Source organism: Cetorhinus maximus, chromosome 1, assembly GCF_964194155.1.
Source record: "Cetorhinus maximus chromosome 1, sCetMax3.hap1.1, whole genome shotgun sequence".
NCBI lineage: Eukaryota > Metazoa > Chordata > Chondrichthyes > Lamniformes > Cetorhinidae > Cetorhinus > Cetorhinus maximus.
This window is the reverse complement of record NC_135879.1, coordinates 29407583-29426285: the sequence shown is the minus strand read 5'-3', so window position 1 is coordinate 29426285 and position 18703 is coordinate 29407583. Positions and strand designations below refer to the sequence as shown.

Here is an 18703-nt window from a genome sequence, read left to right as displayed (position 1 = left end):
GTCAACATTTGTTTTTAATAAGAGTTAAAGCAGGTATCTTTGTATGCAATTACGGCTTTAATGGAACATTTTCAATGCCAAAGATACATTTCCTCATCTGCTGGAGTCACATAAAATGATCAATAGTGACATTATCTTGGGCATATGATCAGGTTTCACCATGAGGAATGACACACATTTCCACCTTATTTAAGAATTATTACACATCATATGGGGAAAAACTTCAACATCAGTTCCATTACGTTACTGCATAAACATTAAAGGTCAACGTTAATTTTGTTGTAAATACACTTTTTTTAAAAGCCCTGTTTCTAAGACAGGCAGTTTTGAAAATGCTACGCACAATACAGTCAAGCTGTTCCTTATTGCTGAAAAACAGCCCGGCACAACTCTTTTTATTAAAAAAAGCAATAATGGGCTAACAGTGAAACACTTAATAAGTCAGGCGACAACTCGAATGCCCAGTTAAAAATGGTTGCAACCAGACAAACTGAGGAAATTAGCATTGACTAAATCTTTTTAAAAATATGTGGTTAATATTGGATTATAAACAAATGTGTAGCTTTATGGCTGGTTCATTGTCTGGTTGCCTCGTCAGGATTGCATTATTGTACTATACATGCAACTTAGGGGAACATTTATAGATGTGGCTATGAATGTGTAGTTTGAAAGAGCGCACAAATTATGGAGGGCACTGATTTATAGCCTCCAGAATGGTGGCAGGGGAGGTAGGAAGAAGAAAGGGAAAAGCAATGATGAAAAGAGAGCAGAAGGTTACAGAAACTGTTGCAATACAAATGGGCAGAAAGTGACCATCAACTACTCTTTTTGGGACTAAAACACTTCTCTACTGTGAAAGCCAAAATGACAAAATGCTCTAGAGGTCAATCATCTCAGTCCCAGGACATCACTGCAAGAATTCCTCAGGGCAGTGTCTTACTCACAGCCATCTTCAGCTTCTTCATCAATTACCACTCCTCCATCATAAGGTCAAAAGTGGGGATGTTTGCTGATGATTGCACAATGTTCAGCACCAGTCACAACTTCTCAGATACTGATACAGACCGTGCCCTTAAGCAGCAAGGTCTGGACAATATCCAGGCTTTGGCTGACAAGTGGCAAGTAACATTCATGCCACACAAGTGCCAGGCAATGACCATCGCCAGCAAGAGAGAATCTAACCATTGCCCCATGACACTCAATGGCATTACATTGCTGAATCCCCTCACTATCAACATCCTGGGGGTTACCATTGACCAGAAACTGAATGGGCCATCCATATAAATACTGTGGCTACAAGAACATGTCAGAGGCTAGGAATCCTGTGACAAGTAACTCACCTCCCGACTCCCCAAAGCCTGTCCACCATCTACAAGCCACAAGCCAAAAGTGTGATGGAATACTCCACTTGCCTGGACGATTGCATGTACAACAACACTCAAGAAGCTTGACACCATCCAGGACAAAGCAGCCCTCTTGATTGGCACCCCATCCACAAACATTCACTCCCTCCACCACCAACGAACAGTGGCAGCAGTGTGTACCATCTACAAGGTGCACTGCAGGAACTCACTAAGGCTCCTTAGCCAGCACCTTCCAAACCCATGACCGCTACCATCTAGAAAAACAAGGGCAGCAGATACATGGGAACACCACCACCTGAAAGCTCCCCCCCAAGCCACACACCATTCTAACTTGGAAATATATCGCCATTCCTTCACTGTCGCTGGGTCAAAATCCTGGAACTCCCTCCCCAACACCACAGGGACTGCAGCGGTTCAAGAAGGCAGCTCACTTCCACGTTCTCAAAGGGCAATTAGGGATGGGAAATAAATGCTGGCTTAGCCAGCAATGCCCACATCCCATGAATGAACTTAAAAAATAATAATTATGGTTCCTCTACAGCAGAGATTTTCAATCTTTTTGTTTTTGAACTCCCCCTCCCACCCCCACCGTGCTATAAAAATTCCAAGGAGCCCCTGTAACAGCACAAGTAGTTTAATAAAAATTAGTTATACAGTTAAAGGCATATATTTATTATTTTTGTTTCACTTAACCTGAAATTTGTTGCTGGGGCTGAGCAAAAATTCTGTCAAGATGTGCAGGTATTTTCAACAAGCACATTCACCTGACACGTTCAATGTTCATCCTGGCTCAGTTACTCTTAAATTAGTAGATTGTCACTAAGATGAGTAAACTGGCACTCTGCATAAGACCATAAGACATAGGAGCAGAAATTAGGCCATTTGGCCCATCGAGTCTGCTCCGCCATTCAATCATGGCTGATAAGTTTCTCAACCCCATTCTCCCGCCTTCTCCCCGTAACCTTTGATCCCCTTACCAATCAAGAACCTATCTATCTCAGTCTTAAATACACTCAATGACCTGGCCTCCACAGCCTTCTGTGGTAATGAATTCCATAGATTCACCACTCTCTGGCTAAAGAAGTTTCTCCTCATCTCTGTTCTAAAAGGTCTTCCCTTTACTCTGAGGCTGTGCCCTCGGGTCCTATTCACTCCTACTAATGGAAACATCTTCCCCACTTCCACTCTATCCAGGCCTTTCAGTATTCTGTAAGTTTCGATCAGATCCCTCCTCATCCTTCTAAACTCCATCGAGTATAGACCCAGAGTCCTCAAACGTTCCTCATATGTTAAGCCTTTCATTCCTGGGATCATTCTCGTGAACCTCCTCTGGACCCTCTCCAGGGCCAGAACATCCTTCCTGAGATACGGGGCCCAAAATTGCTCACAATATTCTAAATGTGGTCTGACCAGAGCCTTATAAAGCCTCAACAGCACATCCCTGCTTTTATATTCTAGTCCTCTCGAAATAAATGCCAACATTGCATTTGCCTTCCTAACTTCCACGTCAACCTCCAAGTTAACCTTAAGAGAATCCTGGACTAGGACTCCCAAGTCCCTTTGCACTCCAGATTTCTGAATTCTCTCCCCATTTAGAAAATAGTTTATGCCTCTATTCTTCCTACCAAAGTGCATGACCTCACACTTCCCCACATTGTATTCCATCTGCCACTTCTTTGCCCATTCTCTTAACCTGTCCAAATACTTCTGCAGCCTCCCCGCCTCCTCAATACTACCTGTCCCTCCAACTATCTTTGTATCATCTGCAAACTTAGCCAGGATGCCCTCAGTTCCTTCATCTAGATCATTAATGTATTAAGTGAAAAGTTGTGGTCCCAATACTGGCCCCTGCGGAACTCCACTAGTCACCGGCTGCCATCCTGAGAAGGACCCCTTATCCCTACTCTATGCCTCCTGCCAGTCAGCCAATCTTCTATCCATGCTAGTACCTTGCCTCTAACACCATGGGCTCTTATCTTACTGAGCAGCCTCCTGTGTGGCACCTTGTCAAAGGCCTTCTAGAAGTCCAAGTAGATAACATCCATTGGCTCTCCTTTGTCTAACCTACTCGTTACCTCCTCAAAGAATTCTAGCAGATTTGTCAGACCCCTTGATGAAACCATGCTGACTTTGCCCGATTTTACCATGCACTTCCAAGTATTCTGAAATCTCAACCTTAATAATGGACTCTAAAATCTTACCAACGACCGAGGTCAGGCTAATCGGCCTGTAATTTCCCGTCTTTTGCCTCACTCCCTTCTTAAACAGGGGGGTTACATTAGCGATTTTCCAGTCCTCTGGGACCCTCCCTGACTCGTGATTCCTGAAAGATCACCACTAATGCCTCCACTATCTCTTCAGCTATCTCCTTCAGAACTCTGGGGTGTAATCCATCTGGCCCAGGTGATTTATCCACCTTCAGACCTTTCAGTTTTCCTAGCACCTTCTCCTTGGTAATGGCCACCATACTCACCTCTGCCCCCTGACTCTCTTGAACTTTGGGGATGTCATTCGTGTCTTCCACTGTGAAGACTGACGCAAAGTACCTATTCAGTTCCTCCACCATTTCTTTGTTCCCCACTACTACTTCTCCAGCGTCATTTTCCAGCGGCCCAATGTCCACTTTTGTCTCTCTCTTACCCTTTATATATCTAAAAAAACTCTTGCAATCTTCTTTTATATTACTGGCTAGTTTACCCTCATATTTAATCTTCTCCCTCCTTATTTCTTTTTTAGTTGTCCTCTGTTGGTCTTTGTAGGCTTCCCAATCCCCTGGTTTCCCACTGCTCTTCGCCACATTGTATGCTTTCTCTTTAGCTTTTATGCTGTCCCTGACTTCCCTTGTCAGCCATGGTTGCCTCGTCCTCTCTTTAGTATGCTTCTTCTTCCTTGGGATGAAATTTTGCTGTCTCTCTCAAATTACTCCCAGAAACTCCTGCCATTGCTGTTCCACTGTCTTTCCTGCTAGGCTCATCTCCCAGTCAATTCTGGCCAGCTCCTCCCTCATGCCTCTGTAGTTGCCTTTATTCAACTGTAATACTGTTACATCTGATTCCAGCTTTTTCCTCTCAAATTGCAAGGTAAATTCTATCATATTATGGTCACTTCCTCCTAAGGGTTCCTTCACCTTAAGCTCCCTTATCAAATCTGCCTCATTACACATCACTAAATCTAGAATTGCCTGTTCCCTAGTGGGCTCCACCACAAGCTGCTCCAAAAAGCCATCTCGTAGACATTCCACAAATTCCTTTTCTTGGGATCCACTACCAACTCGATTTTCCTAGTCTACCTGCATATTGAAATCCCCCATGATCACTGTAACCTTGCCTTTCTTACACACCTTTTCTATCTCCTGGTGTATCTTGTGCCCCACATCCTGACTATTGTTCGGAGGCCTGTACATAACTCCCATTATGGTTTTTTTACCTTTGCGATTCCTCAACTCTACCCACACAGATTCTACATCATCTGACCCTACATCATTTCTTGCTATCGATTTAATTTCATTTCTTACTAACAAAGCAACCCCACCCCCTCTGCCAACCTGCCTATCTTTTTGATAGGATGTATATCCTTGGATATTTAGCTCCCAGTCCTGATCCCCTTGCAGCCATGTCTCCGTGATGCCCACCACATCATATCTGCCAATTTCAATCTGCACCACAAGCTCATTTGCCTTATTTCGTATACTGCGTGCATTCAGATACAACACCTTCAGTCCTGTATTTCCCGTCCCCTTTCTCATTGTCGTCCCTTTATCTGATGTGCTTGAAGTTACATTCCTAGCCCTTTCCAAACACTCTGTCCTATTTTGTGTTCTGGGGACTTTAATAGCCTCTCCTGGGCTCTCCTTTCTTTTCAGTTTTTTCATAATTTTCCATGAAGTTGAATCCACTCCCCCCACATGCTAACCTGCTGCTTTGTTTCCCATTAGTCATACTTCTTGGAGTTTTACCCTTCCCTCCCCCACCTTCTAGTTTAAAGTCCTGTTGACCACCCTATTTACCCTTTTCGCTAGAACACTGGTCCCAGATCGGTTCAGGTGGAGACCGTCCCAACGGTACAGATCCCTCCTGTTCCAATACTGATGCCAGTGCCCCACGAAATGAAACCCCTCTTTCCCGCACCACTCCTTTAGCCACGTGTTTACTTCCCTTATTCTTGCGTCCCTATGTCAATTTGCATGTAGCTCGGGTAGTAATCCGGGGATTATAACCCTTGAGGACCTGTTCTTTAATTTAGTTCCTAGTTCCTGATAATCCCCAAACAGGTCCTCTTTCCTAGTCTTATCTATGTTATTTGTCCCGACGTAGACCACAACAACTGGATCCTCCCCCTCTTCAATATCCTTTCAAGCCGGTCAGAGATGTCCCTCACCCTGGTACAGGGCAGGCAACATACCATGCAGGACTCTCGATCCTGCTTACAAAGGAAGCTATCAATTCCCCTAATTATAGAATTCCCTACAACTACCACTTGTCTTTTTGCTCTCCCTTCTTGAATGGCCTCCTGTGCCACGGTGCCGTGGTCAGCTGGCTCATCCTCCCTACAGTCCTCCTCCTCATCCACATAGGGAGCAAGTACCTCACACCTGTTGGACAAGGTCAAGAGCTGAGGCTCCTCTGTTCCTGAACACAGGATCCCTCTACCTGCCTCACTTGCAGTCACACCCTGCTGACCCTGACCACTGACCACTGCAGTTGGTAGATTATACATTTGTAGTTTGTAGACTGTCACTGGAGCTGACGGGGCAATGATAAAAAGACAAATAGGAGCAGGAGTAGAAGATATGGCCCGTCGAACCTACTCTGCTATTCAATAAGGTCATGGCTGATCTTGGGTTTCAACTCCACTTTCTTGCCCACTCCCCATATCCCTTGATTCTCCTGAGACACCAAAAATCTATTTATCCTAGCCTTAAATGGATTCAATGATGAAGTATCCACACTCCTCTGGGGTAGACAGCTCCAAAGATTCATTACCCTTTGTTCTCTTTTTCTCAGTCCTAAATGATTGACCCCTCACCCTGAGACTGTGCCCCCGTGTCTTAGATTCTACACCAATGGAAACAATCTCTCAGCATCTACACTATCAAGCCGCTGCAGATTTTTGTAGGTTTCAATGAGATCACACCTCATTCTTCTGAACTCCAGAGCACATAAGCCTCATGAAACAAATAGTGTTGGCACCTGTGCTAGCTCTTGCTTCTCCTCTTGGCCATTGTAAAAGAGCTAAGTGGAGCAAGTTTGCTGAGGCTAGATGTTGTCTTCTTGACAACACAGCACTGGACCAATGATAATAAGCCTCTGGGGCCACATAGTAGTGCTGGCTCCTCAGGTCCTGCTCAGGGTCAGGCTGGAGACTAAAGTGATTGCGCAGTTGTCGATTGGTGACTTGGATCTGGTAGGTAAAACCTCTTGTGCCTTGGTACTGCAGCCATCATGGATCAGCATTGAATTCACTTTAAATCGTCTGTGCTGTGAAGACAGGGAACCTTTGGAATCTTCATGCGGATCTCAGGGGTTGGGATGATGGGGGTGGGGGTGCACAAACTCCTAGAAGAGAATTTCTGCCCCTAAACTCAAAATCTGTCAGACTATAAATTAGTTTGTGCCCCTTTGGTAGCGCCCACTTGTGAAATTAATTTTAAATGTAAAGTCTAAACCCAACATTTTTATTAATTGTATTAAAAATAAGGTATGGCATGGAGAGCAAAGTTTTGAAAGGATGTTGCAAAAGAAATTTCTGGGCTTTATGGCTGCATGAAGAGTGAAGCAATAAAAAACATAGTCTAGGTTTCCTAGAAATGGAACGGAGGGGAAGACCTGTTCGGGCCTCACGCATTAAGTGGGTGGCACCTGAATCAAGGGCCCCCTTTCCACATTGGCCGCTAACCACTTGCCCAAGGTCTGCTCACCACAGGTGCATCTTCCCTCGCCTGGCGTTCCCATCAAGACCCCACCACTCTCTCCCCACCTTCCACGGACCTCACCTTCCTTCCTCGCTGAAAAACCTCACACACTAACCTGGTCCTAGACACCAGCACTTTGAGGGGCGAATCAGATTTTTAAACGGCTGTGCGGCTGCCGCAGTTGGCAGTGATGCATTCCCCGACGACTCTTTTGGTGGCGGGATTTTTGCCTACTGTGTAAGGAACTCAGGATGCATAGAAATACATTAAAACCACAAAAAACAGAAGCAGCTTTACCGTCAAGTACTATCAACTGTGTCAAATGGGAGCCAAACCACATTTGGTCATCCAATGTTTAGTTTTGTGTGTTAGCGGAAACCTGCCTATTCCAGCACAGGCATGATGGGCTGAATAGCCTCATGATCTAATTCCATGATCCTTTTCCCTCTGATCAAAATAATTAGGTGGGTGGGGCCAGGGGGAGGGGAGGGGGAAGAGTATTTCAGGCGCACTTAATTTTTAACTTTTTTGTACTATCTAGCAATTTTAATTAAATTGCATATTAAAGTACGTTCCAATGTTATCCAAATCTGACTGTTAAACAGCTGGACCTACAGAAATTACGGTTATAAGTCTTTCCCCAGGCTCAGAACTTCATAAAAACACCAGCAACTGGTGTGGCTTGAATAGGTTCTGAGAAAGCCTACATATCTTTGATGATTGGATTAGTGGAAAGTGTACAGGATTTAATTCATACAGTTTCTATGTATTGTACATACTACACCTTCATATTATGTAGTTCATAGCTTCATCATTTACAAAGAAAATTCAGCAATATTATAGTTTTTATAAAAATATATACAATATAAACATTAAATTCCAAGCATTTACATAAAATACAGTGAGGTTAAGTTAAATATAACATTCACACACAAAAAAAAAATCAGCATTTATAAAAATTATTTTGGCATTTATAAAAAATTCAAACCACTATTTACATACCATACAACATGGTTTATGCTATGCGTTTTGCAACTCTATACATCTGTTGGAGAAGAGTTTCAAAGGCCTTTAGAAAATCTGATGTCTTTTTTTCTTGGAATTCTTCACATATAGTACAGTTCTTTGGCTATATTAAAAACATAAGTTTAAGATCACAGCAGCAAAAAATATCTTTACATAGCATCTTTAATGTAATATAAGTGCACAAATACAGTGCTTAATCTAATCAAATATTGCAATCTTATTTTTAAAATATTGCACAAACTAAATGGCAGCAGTACAGGATTAAGACCATAAGACATAAGACCATAAGACATAGGAGCAGAAATTAGGCCAATCGGCCCATCGATTCTGCTTCACCATTCAATCATGGCTGATAAGTTTCTCAACCCCATTCTCCCGCCTTCTCCCCGTAACCTTTGATCCCCTTACCAATCAAGAACCTATCTATCTCGGTCTTAAATACACTCAATGACCTGGCCTCCACAGCCTTCTGTGGCAATGAATTCCATAGATTCACCACTCTCTGGCTAAAGAAGTTTCTCCTCATCTCTGTTCTAAAAGGTCTTCCCTTTACTCTGAGGCTGTGGCCTTGGGTCCTAGTCACTCCTACTAATGGAAACATCTTCCCCACGTCCACTCTATCCAGGCCTTTCAGTATTCTGTAAGTTTCAATCAGATACCCCCTCATCCTTCTAAACTCCATCGAGTATAGACCCAGAGTCCTCAAACGTTCCTCATATGTTAAGCCTTTCATTCCTGGGATCATTCTCGTGAACCTCCTCTGGACCCTCTCCAGGGCCAACACATCCTTCCTGAGATACGGGGCCTAAAATTGCTCACAATATTCTAAAAAAACTCCTGCCATTGAGTATGGTGGCCATAACTTGCAACTAATTGAATTGTAAGAAGTTTGACACAGACACATAATATGGACAGACAAGGCTAGACAGGAGAGGGCTAAAGAAGTAAAAATAAATCAAAGCACAGTACTAATCAAAAAGAAATTACGAAACAGAATACTGAAAAAACACTCAAAGGGGATCTCCAACTATATTGCAAGAAAACTGTGCTGAGGCATAAATTTTATATAATGGATTTAACAGTTTGCTTCCAAACTTAGCAAATGATAAGAAATAATTCTTCAAGTCTGGTGGAAAGTAGACTGGAATCAAAAAGTTACTGACATGGTGAAAATATTTCTGCTCCAATCTATTTATGGTGACATTGTAAATGTGACCTTAGCACATGTGTTTATGATTTCAGTATACATGATGAACATGTATATGTTCATCCATGTTCATCCCCCATTTAATGCAGCATAATTCTAATTAGGTCACACCAAAATGGGGGCAGGAACCTGGAGTCAAGCAGGCGGGCACTTATAACCGCTGTGGCGAAGCAATCAAGTGCTTTTCTAGGATTATTCCTCAAATTTCCTTCAGGGGTGCAACCCACAAGTTGCAGACAAAATTATACCCACTTTGCTAAGGTCAAGTTATGCTCAAATTTCCTGCTGGTCTCATTAGCATACGCCTGAACATGAAATGGGTGTAAATCAATGGTTTGAACATAACTGAAACATGATCAAAGGGCATCAGCATAGCATATTCCACAGGGATGATTGTATGCCTTAACACCAAGTGAGCATTCCAGTATCCCAATCCACTTTCAGGGTGCTTGGGAGACTGAGGTGGTGGCGGCTGCTTTTACCTTACTGCAAAGAGTGGCTAGAAAGTGGCCATGGACTGCTGGGTCAGTGAATTGTGAATTCATTGTTGAAAGGCAAAAGAGATGCCTGCTGGTCAAGACTCAGAGAGGCTTGAAGTTTCTAGGATCTATTAGCAGTAACATGGAGCCAATACCTATGAGTAGCTCCAAGTCTACTCCAATGTTCAGCACCAGCATCGCAGACGTGATGTGAAAGCTGCAAGAACCAATACAACATGCAATGGTTGCATTGGGACAGAGCAGGACCCCTGCCATGGAGAGCATTCATGCTTCCTCTCTGATGGAAGCCCTTGATTTATCCAACACATGGTTTCCTGGAAGAATCTAAGTCCATAACAATTGAGGGTCGCGGCGACCTTCATTTCTATATTTAAGGCTCTGATCCTGGCTCCACATTGCCCGATCGCCTCCTTTATGAAGCACACTGCACACAGTCAGCTCAACAAGCGCAGGAGGGGAGAGACCCGAGGGTTCAAAACCAATGTGAGAGAGGAGGTCTGTTGGAAACCAGCTAGCTGAGTCTGTGAGCCAGCTACATTTGGAGCAATAAAATGAAAAGTAAAGTCACAGGGAAACAGGTAAGTGATTGGTTGGTGAGTATTTTGCTATTTTACTCATTTATCCTTCAAAACTTAGGTACTTTTTAAAAAAAAGTAATTGTAAGGTTTATTTAGTATTAGTAAAGTTTACTAACAGTGACAAAGCTTATTGAGAGTAGTGGGATTTAGTAATTATAAATTAATTAAGAAAACAATAATGTGACTGCAAGATGTAGGAGCTCCTGGATGCCCATGTGATTCAGGGCAGACACATCTGTGTAAATGTTTGCGGCTGGAGGAGCTTTTGACTCAAGAGTCATTGAGCTGGAGGCTGAGTTGTGGGCACTGAAGCACTGGGGAGGGGGAAGAGTTACCTAGGCACTTTTTTTCCAGGAGGCGGTCACATTCCTTAGGATAGGGTCATCTGATGGGGTCAGTGGTCAGGGACAAGAGGGTGTGACTATGAGTGAAGTTGGTAAGGAGACCCAGAAGCTGGAAGTGAAGGAGTCTCAGCCTCTGCAATTGTCCAACAGGTTCGAGGTTAAAGCAAGTGGTATGGATGAAAGTGGGGGCTGCCGGGTGGCTGAGCAAACTGACCATAGCATTATGCTACAGGAATACATTCAAGTCAGGGGAGTTAATATGAATGTAGTGCTGTAGGGGACAGCTTGGTCAAGGGAATAGACACAATTCTGTGTAGCCAAGAGAGAGCGAGTCCAAATGGCTGCATTGCCTGCCCTGTGCCAGAATTTGGGACATCTGCACTGGGCTTGAGAGAAACTTGCAGTGGGAGGCGGAGATCCAGTGGTCATGGTACACATAGGTACCAATGACATAGGTGGTATATTAGCATGGATAGGGGATTGGCTAACTAATAGAAGATGGAGAGTTGGGATGGCAACCTGTAACTAGTGGAGTGCCACAGGGATCAGTGCAGGGGGCCACAATTATTTACAATATATATTAATGACTTGGATAAGGGAATTGAATGTACTATCGCCAAGTTTGCGGATGACACAAAACTAAGTGGGAAGGCAAGTAGTGAGGATGACAAAGAGTCTACAGAGTGATATAGACAGGTTAAGTGAGTGGACAAAAACTTGGCAGATGGAACATGATGTGGGAAAATGTGAGGAGCTGAATATTGTTTAAATGGAGAAAGAATGCAGAAAGCTGCAGCACAGAGGGATTTCGTACATGAATTGTAAAAAGCTAGCATACAAGTTCAGCAGATAATAGGTAAGGCAAATGGAATTTAGCTTTTATTTCAAAGGGAATGGAGTTTAAAAATAGGGAAGTCTTGCTAAAACTATACAAGGCACTAGTTAGACCACACCTAGAATACTGTGAAGGGTTTTGGTCCCCTTATTCAAGGAAAGACATACTAGCATTGGAGGCAGCCCAGAGAAGGTTCACTAGATTAATCCCAGGTATGGAGGGATTTTCTTATAAGGAAAGGTTGAGTAGGTTGGGCCTGTACTAATTGGAATTTAGAAGAATGAGAGACGACCTTATTGAAACATATAAAGATCCTTAAGGGGCTTGACATGCTAGAAGCTGAGAGGTTGTTTTCCCTTGTGGGAGAGTCTAGGACCAGAGAGCATAATTTCAGAGTAATGGGTCACCCTTTTAAATCAGAAATGAGGAGAAATTTCTTCTCTCAGAGGGTAGTGAATCTGTGGAATTCTTTACCACTGAGGAACGTAGAGCCTGGGTAGTTAAGTATATTCAAGGCTGAGATAGACAGATTTTTAATCAGTAAAGGAATCAAGGGCTATGGGGAAAAGGCAGGAAAGTGGAGTTGAGGATTATCAGATCAGCCATGATCTCACTGAATGGCGAAGCAGACTCGATGGGCTGAATGGCCTACTTCTGCTCCTACGTCTTATGGTCTTATAGGTAGAACTAGGAAAGAGGTCCTGCTGAGGGAGTATGAGCAGTTGGGGGCAAAATTAAAAGGCAGAACCTCAAAGTAATAATCTCTGGATTATTACCTGAGCCACAAGCAAATTGGCATAGGGCAAATCAGATTAGAGATAAATGTGTGGTTCAAAGATTGGTTCAGGAGCAATGGGCTTTGATTCATGGGGCACTGGCACCAGTATTGGGGAAAGTGGGAGCTGTACCGTTGAGATGGTCTTCATCTGAACCATGCTGGGACCAGTGTTCTGGCAAGTTATATAACTAGGGTGGTAGAGAGGGCTTTAAATAAATAGTGGAGGCAAGGGATCAAGTTTGGGAAGATGCAATAAATTAAATAGAGAAGACAAGACAAGAGGGCAATGTAGCAATAAGGGAAATGGTGATCAAAGGGTGGCAGGAAGGGACAGAGTGTACAAACCTAAGAGTGCATCAGCAAAAAAAGGCTAAAGGTTGCAAAAATTTGAAAAAGACAGAACTAAAGGCTCTTTATCTGAATGCATGTAGCATTCGTAATAAAATAGATGAATTGACAGCACAAATAGAAATAAATATGGATGATCTGACAGTCATTAAAGAGACATGGCTGCAAGGTGACAAAGACTGGGACCTGAATATTCAAAGGTATATGACATTTATGGTGACCATGAAGCTAGGAAAAGGTAGAGGGGTAGCTCTGCTAATTAAGAATGACATTGGTACAATTGAGAGAGATGGCCTTAGTTTTAGAGATCAGGGTGTAGAATCATTGGGTAGAGATGAGAAACAGTAAAGGCAAGAAGTCACTTGTGGGGGTGATTTATAGGCCCCCTAATAGTAACCACACTATAGGACAGGTATACAAGAAGAAACAATGGGGGCTTGTGAGAAAAGTACAGCGATAATCATGGGTGATTTTAATCTACATATAGATTGGGCAAATCAGATTAGCAAAGGTGGCCTGAATGATGAGTTCCTAAGAGTATTTTCAGGACAGTTTCTTAGAGCAGCAAGAGAGTTTTAAAGTTTTAATTTTACAGTTGTAGAGCCAACCAGAGAATAGGCTGTACTAGATCTGGTAATATGTAATGTGACAGGATTAATTAATGACCTCATAGTAAAAGTGCCCCTAGCTAGCAGTAGTCATAATAGAAATTCACATTCAGTTTGAGGGAGAGAAGACTGGATCTAAGGGTAGTGCTCTAAACTTAAATAAGGGAAATTATGAGGACATGAAAACAGAGCTGGCTAAAGTGAACCGGGAAATCAGATTAATGGATAGGTCAGTAGAGATGAAAAGTCAGACATTTAATGAGATATCTCTGAATATTTAGAACAGATACATTCCTGTGAGAAAGAAAGGCTTTAAGGGAAGGATGCACCATCTGTGGCTAACTAAGAAGTTAAAGATAGTATGAAGGTGAAAGAAAAAGCATATAATCCAGGAAAGATGAGTGACAGGTCAGAAGATTGGACAGAATAAAAAGAACAGCAAGGAAGGATGAAAAAATTAAAAAGGGAGAAATTAGAGTATCAGAGAAAGCCAGCTAGAAATATAAAAACAGATAGTAAGAGTTTCTACAGGTATCTGAAAAGGAAAAGAGTAAGCAAAGTGAGTGTTGATCCTCTACAGAGTGAATCTGGGGAATTAAATGGTGGAAAATAATGAAATGGTGGGTGAACTGAACAGATATTTTGTGTCTGCTTTCACTGTAGAGGATACAAATAACATCCCAGAAATAATTATGAATCAGGAGGTGAAAGGGAGGAACTAAAAACAATTACAATCATTGGGGAAAGGGTACTGAAAAAATTATTAGAATTGACAAATCCCCAGGTCCTGATGGACTTCATCCTAGGATCTTAAAAGAAGTGGCTGCTGGGATAGTAGATGCATTGGTTTAATTTTTCCCAAAGTTCCCTAGATTCTGAAAATGTCCCATCAGATTGGAAAATAGTGAATGTAATTCCTCTATTCAAGAAAGGAAGGAGATAGAAAGCAGGAAACTACAGCTTAACATCTGTTGTAGGAAAATTGCTGGAGTCTATTATTAAGGAGGTTATAACGGGGCACTTAGAAAATCTCAACGTAATCAGGAAAGTCAACATGGATTTGTGAAAGGGAAATCATGTTTGACTAACTTATTGGAGTTCTATAAGAAGTAACAAGCAATGTGGATAAAGGGGGCGGGGGGGGAAAGCAAAATACCGTGGATGCTGGAAATCTGAAATAAAAACGGAGAAAATTTTCTCTTCCCTGGCACTGTCTCAAAGAGGGGTAAAACATTCAGTCCTTTAAATGAAGCAACTGCAAGCAGTTTCGAACAAGTCACTCTGGGAATAAATACCTATCAGGTAGATTAAGGGAAGGAAAACAGTACTGCTTATTTGCCTACTGGACTAGTGAAATTGGATAAATGTTAATCAATTCATTTCCTGGACTAATCCCCCAAGAACTTGAGGTCTGCATGGTTGATAGTCTATCATGAAGGTAACACACAGGTATACAAATTGTTCTTCCCCCTCACCCCTCCAAAGTGTTCTATACAGTATGAAAAAAGTTACTCAGGGACTTACTCTGATAAATTCAGAAATTTTTTTCGCATTTTTCGTCAATATCTTCATGTCTGCTAATTTGTAAGAGTCAAATGACAATTCAAATTTCAACACTTTCAGTTCTTGAATGAAGCAATTGAAAGCAGTTTCAAAACAGTCACGCTGGTGGAAAAATAAGCAGATTAAATATTACTTCATTAATTCTGGTATCTTCATTACATACATGTCTTTAAAGGAATTGCACAGTTTATCCCACATTTTTAATAAAACTGGTAATTCTAATAGATCCTTATTACTGGGAAAATATTAGTCTGTGCCACCTCAACACTCAATCTCTGAATCAGCTGTAGTGACACGAAGAAATGACAAGTCTGAAATATACTTTCAGCCATTTTCAAACCAGGCAACACACCAAAGAATGGCAGGGATATGGTTCAGTCTGAACAGGTCTGAATCAACGTAGTTTGCAATACTCCTGCCGCCGACAAACATAAAATGGTAATCAGGAGGTTGGCTCCCACTCAGGGCGCCAGTGCATACACGGTTAGTCCAACTGCTTACATTGTCATTGTGCATCCTGAAGCCTCAGCTCCCACACCCCATGCCACTCTCCTTGCATCCTCCCACTCCCCTCACCACTCTCCTCATATCCTCCCACTACTACCCCCCCGATCACTCTGCTCCCCTCGCCACTCTACTCACATTCCCCCGCTCCCTTCACCACTCTACTCACATTCCCCCGCTCCCTTCACCACTCTACTCACATTCCCCTGCTCCCTTCACCACTCTACTCACATTCCCCTGCTCCCCTCGCCACTCTCCTCACAGCTCCGTGTCCCTCGCCACTCTCCTCACACCACCCCCGCTCGCCTCGCCATTCTCCTTAACCCCCCCGCTTCCCTTACGACTCTTCTCCCATTCCCCCACTCCCCTCGCCACACTTCTCAAATCCCCCCTGCTCCCCTCTCCACTCTGCTCACAGAGGGGAGCTGCAAAGGGCTGTCAGTGACCACTTTTAAAAGCTAATGAAACTGTTTCCGAAAAAAAACCCCAGACATTTTTGCATTGCGGAATGTAGTTGCTCCAGCAAATCGTGCACAAGTTGCACTTTCAAAGTAAAGAAAGGCTTGGTACTTTTGGGAAAATCGGCATTATCTAGTGCTGCGATACAGACTGGTATTTTGTAATTTCTCTCTAAATAGCTGAGTGATTGCCTAGTACCTAAGGGTCAATGGATTTGATCAGTGATGTTGCCCACACTGCTGCTGCCAGATTTAAAGTTAAAGCCGTAGTATTACCCAATCATGTGAACAAAACATATTCAGCAGAAACACCTTGGGCAGGATTTTTGGGCCGCTGGGCGGGTGGGCCCCCGGAGCGGCTGGGAAATGGTTAACGATTAACGGCAAGCCAGCGCTGCCGGGGTGGGGGGGGGGGGGCGAGCGCAAAAGTTTGCGCGTGCGTGGGGGAGCGCGCACCGAAAGTTCCCTGAAGGCAGAGAGCTGTTTTTTAGCTGGTTTTTTTTTGTTGTTTTTAGCTTTTGCCTCAGGGAGCTGATGCATTTTAAAATCAAAAATAAAGACTTTTAAAATCTGGAAAAAAAAACGTCCTGACGTGGGACTAACTCACAATAACGTGAACAGAATAAAAATTCTGCCCAAAAATTGATGTTCTCGGAGCTAATGGGGCAGCATTTTACGTCCCGCGGGGCAGGCGTGTGCCCGACCTGCTTGGTTGCAAAATTGCACAAGATGACATGGGGCAAGCGTCCCAACGTCATCCCGCTCTCGAGATATTCTGCTCTGCGGGTGTGGGCAAAAGTCGGAAGCGTGCCCGTCAACAATTAAGAGGGCAATTAAGCCCAATAATGGCGCACTCGTCTCCGATTTTTCGTGGTCCGTTCAACCTTACGGTTGGCGGACAGACAAATCGGCCAGGCGGCCTTTCCATTTTTCATCAAACCTCATCCCAGGGTGGGATGAAATCTCTGTTATGAAATAAAATAAAAATATCTGTGGACAACATTTCTATTATGAGGTATATTTTCAGGGGCTTGATTGTGATGCACGGACATTTTTTTTTGCAGCTTTTTAAACCTTTATTTCATCATTCGAAGGTCTGCAGCTCCCTGAGGCAGCTATCTGCCTTCAGGGAACTCTCTCGCAGTGCTCACCCTCACCCACGGTGATGTAATTGCTCGCCCTCTTCTTGCCCCCGCCTCAGCTGTTAATTGGCAAGCCAGCGTGAAATCACGGTCGGGGGGCTGATCGTGGTGGGCAATCTGTTTCCCGGCCGATCCCGGGCCCGCCAAAAATAAAATTCAGTGTTTAATGCAGGCCACTGCCTGGAACATCATTGACAGGCTCGGACAGAGTGTCTGCGCATATTCAGGAACTGCTCCTCCTAGTGCTACGGCACAAACAGTGGAATGGTTGTTTCCCCGCCCACCCTCTGGCCCCTCAATCTGCCAATTTTCTCTTTCTTCTCTTAAAGGCACTGACCCCTATAGCTGCACGTGTATGGCATACCTCCAGCACCTCACTCAATTCCTCATGTGTGAGCATTCTGGCCTTCTTGCCCATTTGAATGATGGCAGTGTTGCTTCAGAGTTCCACTCTCCCAAACTTTGTGATGAATTATGAGACAAATCAGTTTCAATGCCAGGAATCACTAAGTACTTCCTTTGTCACAAAATCAGTTAATGTCCCCAAATTAAGCCAAAATATACTCAACTTTGTGCCAAGTAGCGGGAGGTTCACAAGATAACTAATCCTTCCACTAACTTTATTACACAATATTATGCTGTTCAGGTGCTTATAAAGAGACATAGCCCAGCCTGCCGAGGACAACTCTAAGATGGGGCACATGATAGTATACATGGGTTATGATTAACCCTGCCCTCTAGCAGAAATTGGCAATGCCCTTCACTTGGCAGTAGTATGTTAGAAACTAGCAGGGCGTTACAGTTGAGGGATTCATTTGCAGTTCTGGATGTTGTTACCAGATCAGCCAGATTGATTACTGGCCAGGATGGCATATTTTGCCCCACTAAGAATGTTCAGAACACTTCTATAAAATGGACAACCAATAGTTTAGAGGAAGGAATCTGACTTTCTAGAATGTAATATTAAGAGATTACAGATTATAAATCTATTTGTCACATACAATTCCATTATAAATATGGACACAGGAACTTGTGCATGGGCACACATACATACCCTACAACCCACCACCCCATCACACCCACACAGCTGTAACTTAGATAGAAAGCCAATGCTTTGACTGCAGCTACTTAGTTCATAGGAACGTGAGATCAGTTTGATTATTCCATTAATAATTATTCTGCCAAGGCAATAAGATAAATTGAAAGATTGAGCAATTTATTAGCGCAGAAAGTTATGGCATTCCAGTGCCTAATACTTACAGGTACCTGTTCAGGAGTGTATAATCTTAATTCCTAAAAGAAAAAAAGATGCACTTTGTTGAAAATATAAGGCAGTTATTCTTTTAAAATGTCTGTAATAAACTTAAGTTCTGTAGTAACCCTTTCATCTCCATTTGCATGTACAATGGTGTACAATGTAGAATTCTATCAGCAGCCATTTCAAGAGCCTGTTTGAAACAATAAATTTGGCTAACGAAACAGCACAGGTTGTGGAGTGGTACAGTGAGAAGATAGAGAGGTAACCAGTCAAATTCTT

At 43.0% G+C, this 18703-nt stretch overlaps 1 protein-coding gene across 2 annotated transcripts in view; it reads right to left on the bottom strand.

Moving 5' to 3' along the window:
- Positions 1-4104: 4104 nt before the first annotated feature.
- il2 (interleukin 2) overlaps positions 4105-18703 on the bottom strand; it is a 63960-nt gene continuing 49361 nt past the window's right edge. For both annotated transcript variants that reach the window (XM_078539172.1, XM_078539180.1), the window contains 3 exons: positions 18427-18459; positions 15024-15164; positions 4105-8404 (listed from right to left, as the gene is read on the bottom strand). In XM_078539172.1, the coding sequence (XP_078395298.1) occupies positions 8291-8404; positions 15024-15164; positions 18427-18459 (288 nt within the window). In that variant the 3' untranslated portion in view covers positions 4105-8290. The remainder of the gene's footprint in view (positions 8405-15023; positions 15165-18426; positions 18460-18703) is intronic.